The sequence below is a fragment of the Rhinatrema bivittatum genome, chromosome 12 (genome assembly GCF_901001135.1).
Source record: "Rhinatrema bivittatum chromosome 12, aRhiBiv1.1, whole genome shotgun sequence".
Lineage (NCBI taxonomy): Eukaryota > Metazoa > Chordata > Amphibia > Gymnophiona > Rhinatrematidae > Rhinatrema > Rhinatrema bivittatum.
In genome coordinates this window covers 45,130,562-45,141,558 of record NC_042626.1, presented here as the reverse complement: position 1 = coordinate 45,141,558, position 10,997 = coordinate 45,130,562, and the positions used below count along the sequence as shown (strand labels likewise).

At 42.5% G+C, this 10,997-nt stretch overlaps 1 protein-coding gene across 3 annotated transcripts in view; it reads left to right on the top strand.

Annotated features, from left to right (window-relative positions):
• CDON (cell adhesion associated, oncogene regulated) overlaps positions 1–10,630 on the top strand; it is a 175,345-nt gene extending 164,715 nt beyond the window's left edge. For all 3 annotated transcript variants that reach the window (XM_029572715.1, XM_029572716.1, XM_029572714.1), the window contains 2 exons: positions 2,714–2,961; positions 4,675–10,630. In XM_029572715.1, coding sequence (XP_029428575.1) covers positions 2,714–2,961; positions 4,675–4,847 — 421 coding nt within the window. In that variant the 3' untranslated portion in view covers positions 4,848–10,630. The remainder of the gene's footprint in view (positions 1–2,713; positions 2,962–4,674) is intronic.
• The last annotated feature ends 367 nt before the right edge of the window (positions 10,631–10,997 follow it).

The following is a 10,997-nucleotide window of genomic DNA, read 5'->3' as shown; positions in this document are numbered from 1 at the left end:
TTTCTACCAGCTTACCTTTAGCCACATGTTTAGTAACTCCTTCACAAAAATGTAGCAGAGAGGCAAGACCTCCCTTGGGTAAAACTATGCTAGCTGTGTCTCATTAAACTATGTCTGTCTATATGTTCTGTGATTTTATTTTTAAGAATAGTTTCCACGATTTTTCCCAGCACTGAAGTCAGGCTCACCAGTCTATAATTTCTTGGATCACCCCCAGAGCGCTTTTTAAATATCAGGGTTACATTGAGCACCTTCTAGTCTTCAGATACAATGGATGATTTTAATGATAGGTTATAAATTACTAGTAATAGATGTGAAATTTCATTTTTTAGTTCTTTCAGGGCCCTGGGGTGTATACCATCTGGTGTGGCAATTTGCTACTCTTCAGTTTATCAATCTGGCCTACTACATCTTCCAGGTTCAGTTCATCGGAATCACCACTCTTGAAAACTGTCTGTGGAATAAGAATATGCCCAACATCTTCATGTGTGTATATATAGTCTGTGGGTTGTTTGAGAATCATGCATTCTTTCATTTGGTTTATTCTTCATGGTTAGATTATCATTTGTCCTTCTTGTCTTTGTGGCTCCATGTATTTTGAATTATATGCGTTAAGTTATATGCGTTTATGAATAGCCATGTTTTTAATTCACTTTTAAATTTCTTTCTATCTGGTAAGATATGTAGTGTTTCTGGTAGGGAATTCCAGAGCTTTGGACCCGCTATGGTGAATATCTCTTATTTGTGTCAAATGTGTGTTCCATATTGTGGGAATATTCAATATTCCTTTATTTTGGGATCTTAGTGTTCGTTTAGGATTGTAGGGCTGTAGTTTCACTCCTAACGGTTCAGTGTTATAGGAATGAATATTATTATTATTACTTTATAGCAGATTCTGGATTGTACTGGTCACTAATGTAGTGCCATCAGGAAGGGTGTAATGTGATCATATTTCCTGGATCCTGTTAATAGTTTTGCTGTGGCATTCTGTTATAGTTGTAGTGGTTTTAAGTGACTTGCTGGAAGACCTAGAAGTAATGAGTTATAGTAGTCAAGGTTAGAGAATATTAGCGATGTAGTACTGTACGAAAGTCTGCCTAGATTAATAGGGGTTTTAACCTTTTGTAGTATAAGCATTAAAACTATAACTAATTTATTAGTTATAGTTTTAATGTTATTAACTATGTTTCATTCTATAATTAATTTGGATTGTAAAGCTTGTTGCTAATTTAATGTTCTTTGTAAACAGAGGTGATGTTTGTTAACGAGCCGCGGTATATAAAAATCCTTAAATAAATAAATAAGCAGTTTAGCGTACCCTGCCTTAATCAATTTCCTGATGTGCATTTTCATTGTGAGGTTCTCATCTAGCTGTATACCTAAATCCCGTACTTGATTTGAGGGATTAATTTGAAATCCGCCCAAGTCTAGGGCAGGTGGTTTAATTATCAATGAGTTTCTACTCAGCCAAATGATTTCAGTCTTTTTAAGATTTAGTGTCAGTTTAAGTTGTGAGAGTTCTTGATGTAATGCTTTCATATGAGTGGATATTATCATTGTGGTATTTTCAAATGATTTGGAGAGTGGTATATAGAACTGTAGGTCATCTGCATACAAGAAGAAATTTATTTCTAGATTTGTTAGTAATTTGCATATTGGGAGCAGGTAAATATTGAATAGTGTTGTTGAGAGGGCTGAGCCTTGAGGGACACCTGTATCACATGGGAGGATGTCAGATATCTGGTAGCTCAGTTTGACTTGAAATGATCTGTTAGACAGAAATGAGGAGAACCATTTCCTAACTTACCTTCAATCCCAGTGTTTCTCAACTGATGGCATAATAGATTATGATCAATAGTGTCAAAAGCTGCTGTTAAGTCGATTAGCACTAGACAGTAGGATTCATCTGCATCGAGACCTTGTAAAATTGAGCCCATTAATGAGAGGAGTAATGTCTCCGTTGCGTGATGTTTCCTAAATCTGAATTGATTTGGGTATAGGATATTATGGTCTTCCAGGTGATGTTCAAGTTGGGATAACACGGCTTTCTCAAGAACTTTTGCTAGAAACAGTGTTAGATATTGGACGATAATTGTCCCAATCCTCTGTTCTACCAGACTTATTTTTTTTTAATCGTTTTTATCACTGCTTGTTTTAAGCCTTGAGGTATGATTCCTTCTGATAGTGAATGGTTAATCAGGGATGTGATTGCTGGAGTGATAACTTGGTGTATTTGTTTTAATGAACTGGCCGGTATTGGGTCACGTAGGTGAGTAGCAGGCTTAATTTTATTAATGATTTGACTAATTGTCAACTTCGATACTTTGTTGAATGTGAACCATTTGAGAGTGTCATTTGATTCTTAGCTGTAGCTATGTACTGTATCGCTTGAGTGGATAAGTGGCTCCATTTTTATCAGGACAAATCAATTCACTCTTGATTTTACCCCACTACATGCAGAGATCTGTATTTCTGATGTCTCTAAGCATCAATGAAATGGGGTAAAATCCTATGCACAATTGAAGCCACTTTTGTTCTTAAGCTATTTTGCCTTGTTATTGTCAGCTAATGGCTGGGAAGGTTTCTTTTTTGCATTGAGATAGATTTGAGACAGAGACCTCTCCAACATGGTTTCATAGAATATTTTATGGATTGCATTTCAAACATGTAGTTTGCTTTTAAAAAATGTTTCTTCACTTGGCTCTGTATGTAGGTGTTTCCCAAAGACGAATGACATGTTTGGAAGTGGTATCCTGCCAGTGGCGCCTTTTCAGCAGGACAGCCTGGAAATGAAATCATTGACTCACATGATGATGTCTGCATGCCCAGCTTCCTCCATCCCGGTGTTCAGCTCAGAGACGAAGGATGAATTCATGGATAAAGGGGATTGGCACCCGCTACCTTCTCAGCATCTCTGCTACCTGGAGAGCCTGAACCAGGTCAACGCAGACTGTAGGGAAGGTATGTCTGATCTAAAATCTGACTTATGAGAGAGCAAATCAGCTTTCTGCACAATGTAGCCCAAAGAGCATTTATGTATGTATTTATTTTGGTTTGGCAGTTTTTCTCTTGCTCGTTTGGATTTCAGGTCAATTAGAACTGGATTCTAAAGAGGCTGCAGCCATGAATCTTCATTTGTAATTACTCAGGCTTTTTCATATCCCCCCCATTTGTAACCCTCTACTTTCCCCTATATCAGAGATAACCTTCAGCAATGAGCCACTGTATGAATTGTTTATTGCGGTAATCTTCCTTGGGCATTGTAAATTGTAAGGTGGAATATTTATTTATTTATTTATTTATTTAAAAAGTCTTCTATACCGCACCCTGCAATAACATTTCTCCTAGGATTAGCAGGATGGTAGCCCTCACACTTGGGTGACATCTTCAGATGGTTAATGGCATGGAAAACTGGCCCAGCATGACACTGTCCATGCAGGGTCCCTCTTCAGTCTCTTCTTTTCCACAGAGCTATCATCTCGTAGCTGTGAAGCTTTGCTCTTTTTTCTTCAATCTTTTTAGTTATAAATCTTGGTCAGTTCAGACTTTGCCTGTGCCGCAGTCCCTCTTCTCTCTAGTTAGTTAGTAGGCGGCGTGGTACATTTTCTCCCTTCTCTGCGGTCAATTCTCAGTGTATCTCGCTCTCGGTAACTGTGGGCACCAAACACTTGATGGGTAATTTTTGCTATGGTGTCGGTGGATTTTCGCCGATGCCCTCAATGTCTGCGGACCATGTCCCTCACAGACCCGCATGAGGTTTATATCCTCTGCCTAGGGGTATTGTACAACATCCAGGAATGAAGCAGGAGCAGAGAGATAGTGAGACTGAAGGAAGACACTCTGTTACTTTGTTTGAAATTATTGAATTAAGGCATGAGGAAGCTTTAGTCAGGAATACTGATTGTGTGGCAGGTTGTCAATTATGCAGCAAAAAGCTAATTATGCATTTTCTCCCACAACCACACCATTACAGGAGCCTAAGAGCACTGGTCATAATGCTACTGTTATATATCATTTGAACTCCATGGGTTTTTTGCTTATTTATTTATTTAAAATATTTATAGGCAACTCTATCCTATGTTCTAGGTGGCTAACAACAATTAAAATCATAAAAAATTATAAAACAAAAAAATGACTCAAAAGTAAGACTATACTGCAATGTCCTCAAAAGAATAAAATACTTGCATTTGGGAAATGTTAAAAATATGGTAAACTAAAATATATATAACAATTGCAACAGCATAAATAATCATATCCAATTGCATTTATATAAAAATGCAGTATACTTAATAAAAGGCAGTTTTAAAAAGATGGATTTTTAATTGTTTTTTAAATATTTTGCTGCATTCCTGCTTCTGAAGAGAAACAGATAATTGGTTCCACAGTAAGACACCTGCTATTGAGAGCAAATGCTGTCTTGACTCTGAAAGATGGATGCACTTGTGGTTGGGAACATCCAGAAAGCAATGACCTTCTGATGTTAAATTTCTGACTGGCTAATGCAATTTCAGAAGAAAATTTATGCTAAGTGTTAAATTATTATTTAAGGCATTATAAATCATTGCGAAAACTATGCTTCCCCATTTCATGACAGTGAGGATATGGATATTGTAAGAACCATCACCATGCTGCAGTAACCTGGTATGCCTGATCTGGTATGCACCTGTTTTGTAGGTGAAGACTGTCCCTGTTCAGGAAGAGAGCACCACGTCTTGAGCTGGGTTCCCTTTATTCTGCAGCCCGCATCAAAAGACTGTAACAAAAAGACAGCATGGACTTCTTCAGGAAGCACATTGGAAAACACCCACCCCAGGGACCTTCATCTGCTCCAAGCGCAGGAAACCTGAGGTCATGATCCTCTGATGTTAAGCCAGTAACTGTACATCACAGTCACTGAAAGGGACTGAAGAGGAATGGGTATTAAAACAGAGCAGAGTCACTATTTATTTTTTGTAGTAGAAATGTCATATGAATGTATCTTTGAAATCCGTTTGTCTTTAAAAAAAAGATTATTTATGTCTTGGACAATTCTCTATCAAGAAGGGATGGCCCTGTTTTTCAGAGAATATGGAACCAGCCTTCTGAAGTTTTGGAATAATATAAAGAACCATTCAGGATATTTTGATATGTTATTGTCTATATGAAATGCACTTCTGTGGAGTGTTAATACACAGATTGGCTGAGGAGCTCTTAGACACAAGTACTTGCAAAATGTAGGTTTCAGTTACAGGGTCAGGCCAGTTGAGTCTAACTTTTTCTGACTGTCTGAATGCTGGCACTACATGGTAATCCAGAGCCATAGCCCTTCCTGAAACAATGCAAACTTTATTCCATCCTTTCTCCAAATATAGAGGTTGGCTTTAGTCCCTGGATTAGCACTTTTCCCCAGGACTCTAAGTACACCATTATACCCACCAAAACCTTTTTCTTTTAAAATTTTGTCCAAGTTACTTCTAAAGTTGTTTACTCTTGAGCCAAGACTGCTTTCAGCTCTTCTGCCAAGTCTCTGGGACTGTTTGAGGTGAGGCAGTTTTAGCTGTCCATCCCTAAATTCTAATCCCCAGCTCTGCTGCTGACTGTTTCACCTGCGAACAAGTCACTTTATCGCCCAATGGCCTCATTTTACCCACCCATCAATAGATAAACCGTCCCCTTTTCTCCTCTCCTCTTTTGAACCATTTTGCAGTGTGCATGGTCAGCCATCCTGGAGGTAGTTACACGTATGTTTTTGAGGCATCACTGTGGTAAAGAACATTAGGTTCCTGTCTGGATAAAAGATGCTGTAGAAAAGCAGATCATTATGAGGGCATTTTCAAAGCAATATAAGACAGGTAAAAAGTATTTTTCCCGCATTATTTAGCTGTCTGAAATGTGCCCTCCCTTGATGAGGTTAAAAGTCCACAACATGCAGATCTTTAGCTACAGTGAGAAGGGGCATTCCCAGACGTATATTTAGTTTGGGGGGGAGGGAAAGCACATGCATAGGTAGCAAATCTACACGTGCACTATTCCAGCAAAAATCTATATGCACAAAAAGCATGTGAAAGTGACTTAGGCATGCTTTGTTCCTGTGCCAGTTTTCAAGGGGGTCCATCCAGTCTGCCCAGTTGAGATTTCTCTGCGTACATAATCCAACATGCAACCAAACACCAACTTCTCCCCACTATCTTGGGTTTTTTGTTTGTTTGTTTATTTTTTACCTAATATCACACCCCTTTACTTATCACTGCCATCACAGGGCCTCTGTAAGGGCATGAGGTGCCCTAGGCAGAGTTTACAGCCTTGCACAACTCCCTCCCTCACGTACAATTAAAAATTATGCATCTATAATAGATTTTACATGGAAAAAGACATTCAAAGCACAGTCTTCTGAAATAGAATATGACTTACACCATGTATAATATATTTACATGTACTGCTGTTGTGCCAAACAAAAAAAACCCTGCAAAAAGGGCACTTAGAAACCTATATGGTATTAGGCCTATTATAATGTGTTGGTATGGGCTTGGCCCACCAGAAAGCCATGATTTAAACTGAATTACAATTATAGTATAAGTAAACCTCCCAAAACCAAACAGCACTAACTGCCAGCACTCAAAAAGTTAAAACCCTGTCTAAGAAAAGACACACTGCAAATATTACACCAGGCCCTAAATAACCAATTCACCTCCTAGTAGGAAAAAAACAAGGCACACTGCTAGATATTCCTACACAGAAATTATATATTAGCAAAATAACTCACCTTGATCACACAGGTAGAACAGACAGACCCTCACCAAATACAGAATACAAAGACCATAAAGTATAAATAGAAACATGCAGCTGGAAACCACAAGCCAGAATCCTTATATAGTGCAAGGATGGAAAAAAACAGAAACATCACCATTCCTTGCAAACCATACAATAAGGCCAAGAAATATAAATCGTCTTAATAGTAAAACCATATTTCAATATGATTCATAAAATTTCAAAAGAGCTGATCAAAAGAATAACATCCAGTAATTAATAACTTATTAAAAATTGTAAACATTTCCTAAACACCAATAAAATATTTTCAAACAGCAGATATATTAAATAAGTCCAATAACTCAAATAGAGGTAAATATATTCCAGGATTCCATACCTGGGAACTTTTGATTTCCAGTCCTCTTAGATTGTCATGGGGGTGGCCATCCAGACACCCTGTACCAGTGGTCCAACTATCCAGATACCCTGAGCCAATGGTCCTGCCTGTGAGAAATTGGGACCCCCATGGTAAATGGGATCTAGGAGGAGGGGTCCTAAAGGGGAATACTGTCCTGGTTTTGCCAGTTTCACAACCTCACCGAGCCCTGAGTTTGCCAGCTATGAAACCGCCTCACCAGCAGAGGCTTCCTGTGAGCTCCGTTCAAAGCTATCCAAGCCATCTCCTCACTAGCCTTCTGGTCATACAGCCTCTTCTCCACCAGGGGACTTCAAAGAGCTTAACGTTCAGCATTGCCAAGCTCCTCCTCACTGCTTGCACCATACCCAAGCTCTAGCCCTATAAAACCCAGCTTGCCCATTCACCTTTGCCTCTTCATGGAGTCACTCTTGGCTCTCTGACTTTTGGCCACTGTTTCCTTGCTTTATATTGTGGCCTTCAGGCCTTCTTGCCTTGTGGCCTATCTAGGCCTTACCTTGCCTTGTAGCCTCTGGGACTGCTGTATACTTATATCCTGCCTTGTGGCCTATCCTGGACTCTTTCTATACCTAGGAGCTTTCGGGCCTATAGCCTAGTGGCCTTCAGCCTTGTTGCCTTTGAGTTTCTTTGTTCCTTGTACTATGTTGTCTTGCCTTGTTCTTGTTCTGTCTAGTCCCGTTCGTGTCTGGTCTTATTGTGCCTTGCCCAGTCCAGTCTCCTTTATTCTGTCCATAGCTCCCTGTCTGTTCCAGTATCCTAGCCACAGCTCCTTGCCTATCAAAGTTCCTGCTTAGTGTTCTGTCATGTATCCTGCTGGCTGTGCTCACTACTATGCCTTGTCTGTCTCTCGCAACCCCAGTTCTTGTTGCACATCCAACTCTAGTATCCAGGCCAACCCTGTTCCAGTCCAGCCTCGGCCAGCCTTGCCTGTTCCAGTATTCTGTCCACAGTTCCTACTCTGTTCCAGTACCATGTTCATAGCTCCTTTCCTGTCCCAGTTCCTGCTCCAGGCTTGCCTTCTAGTCCTGCCTCGTTCAGCTCCTGTAACAAGCTTTGCCATGTCCAGCCAGTACCAAGCCTTACCTTGTTCCAGTTTAAACAGACCTCACATCATGTACTGCTGCCACAGAGACCTACTGGCCCCTAGAACCCATAGGCTAAATATGTGGGGTAGGGGCCTGGCTAGGCGGAAGACCAGCCCTAGTCCTGCCCAGCATCCAGCCTTGCAGTCCTGTACAGCTCCTGGGGTAGACTACCCCAATCAGAGAAACCATGACATTAGTGAGGGGAGAGGGAGGGTGTACACTTCATCCTCTCTCTCTCATACACATGCATACTAACATACACATTCATTCTCTCTCTCACAAACACACTCTTTCATATGTTCACTCTCATACACACTCCCTCTAACACACACACACAAACATACAGGTACTTGCAAGCCCTCTCTTAAGCTTATTTTCTTTCTCTCACTCACCCACTCAAACAAAAATCTGGCCCTCACTCACACAAACACAGGCTCTCTTACACTCACCAACTTTCTCCCCCTCACATACAAGCTCACACATTCACTGACTCCCTTACGCAAACATACACATACACTCACCCAGAATCTGTCACGCTCACTGACTCGTTCTCCCTCACACCCATCCAGGTTCTCTCACACCAACTTTCTCCCCCTCATACAGACGGTAACTCACATTCACTGATTCTTTCCCTCATGCAAACATACACATACATACTTACCCATGATCTGTCACTTTCACTGACTTATTCTCCCTCACACACACATACAGACGTTCTCACACTCACTGAATCTTTCTCCCTCCCACACAGACATATAGGATCTCTTACACTTGCTGTCTCTTTCTCCCTCACACACATACAGGCTCTCACATTTATTTGAGCCTCTCCATCCCACAGGCACATACAAGCTCTTTCACACTCCCTCTCTCCCTCTCACATACAGGTTCACACACTGACTCTTCCTGACACACACAGACTCTCACTTTCTCCTGGCCTCTGCTTCAGCACACCTATGTCTCCATGGGCCTCTTGCTTTGTCACAGATGGGAGAGGAGTTGCCGGTGGCTTTTACTTATTGCCCTACGGTAAGGAGAAGAGGTGTTTGGTGGTCCCACTTCTTGTTGTGCTGCGGCCAGGAGGTGAGTTGTCACCCGTTTTGCCCTGGCTGGTAGCCGGGGCAAAAGGGGTGACAACTCACCTCCTGGCTGGCACCACCCCTGCTGGCTGGTAGCCGGCAGGGGTGGTGCCAGCGGCCCCACTGATCATTTTCTTGTTGGTCCCTGGGCAGGAGGAAAGGTGCTGGTGGCTCCACTTTGTGTTGTGCTGTGGGCAGGAGGTGAGTTGGCAGCGGCCTCTTTTCTTGTTTTGCTGTGGGTGGGTGCCAGGAGGAGTGGTGCCAGTGCCCGGCAGGGCCCTTTCACTGTAGCTCCATGGGTGAGAGGGTATGTGCCGGCGTCCCCGCTGAACCTTTTCTTGTTGGGGCTGTGGGCAGGAGGTTAGGTGCCGGCAGCTGAGATTGTAGCAGGGAGAAGGGGGGTGTGCGTGCATGCACAGGCAACTTCCTGGAGGTTGTATAGCACAACCGCTGGCTGTGGAGTTAAACCACTGCTCCTTCAGGCTGGTTGCAGTGATGCAGATATTGAAATCAGCTGCATTCGAATGGAGGGCTAAAATCCGGACAATTTGTGGACATTGTAGCCCTCCATCTGGCTCCCGACAGTACCTTAAAATTCTGTATTGTCTGAGGAGAATCCAGAAAGTTGCCAAGCCTACTTTCATCCTCTGTTCCCAGTCATAATTAGTAGTTCCATGCTGCAAACAATGCTAGAGTCTTTTCAGGTTTTGATATCTTTTGGTGACCAGCCTGAGAATTATCCGAAGAATAGCTTTTGAGAAGACATAATGAAGAAGGGCTGCGATGCTGGTCTTGCAATCTAAAGTATACCATTTTAGGATAATTTTTGTGTAGAGCCCAATACAAGGCACCCCAGCCTACAAGGAATTCAGCTTTCTCCAGGACCATTAAGGCTATTAGATCTCTGCACGGCTAACTGTACCAGAATATATCCCATGGTCCCTGCATTTGTGGCAAGACAATCTCTGCTAATATGCATTGTCTAGTGTAGGACGTGAGGAAGGATGCTATACAGCAAAAACACTGAAGACCAGAATAACCCTCCCCCGATTCAAAGTAACACAGCACAGAAAACAATCCAAATGGACTATTCCCCCCCCCCCCCCCCTGCAGTCCGAAGAACACTGCAGCAACACACAAGAGAGGCTAGCAGGCCGAGAGGGGAAAGGGGAGTGAGAAATTCTCCCCTTCCCTTCTCCCCTCCCTCCCTCTGCTCCCCTCCCCTCCCTTCTTTTTGAGGAGGGAGGGGGAAGAAAGGGGAACTGAGTTGAGGAAGGTGATTGTGAGTGAGGGAAAGAGGGTGAATGAGGGAGGAGTGAGGGGAAGGGCAGGGAGGAGAAGTGGGGAGGGCGAAAGGAAGGGGAATGAGTGAGAGGAGAAGGGAGGGGGATGAGTGAGGGGAGGGGAATGAGAAGGGAGGGAAAGGAAGGGGTGGTGAGTAAGTGAGGGGAAGGAAGGAAAAGATGGGTGTGGAGGGATAGGAAGGAAAACGAAGATGAATGGGTAAGAAAAGGGTGTGAGGGGGAGGGAAGGAAAGGGGATAAGAGAGGAGGAAAGGAAAAGGAGGAGGGGTGGGTGAATGAGAGGGAAGGATGAGGACAGCATTGGCCCATGTGGCCAGAAGAAAGGAGCAGGGGCAGCTTCAACCCAAGCCCTGAGAGGAAAATATAATCT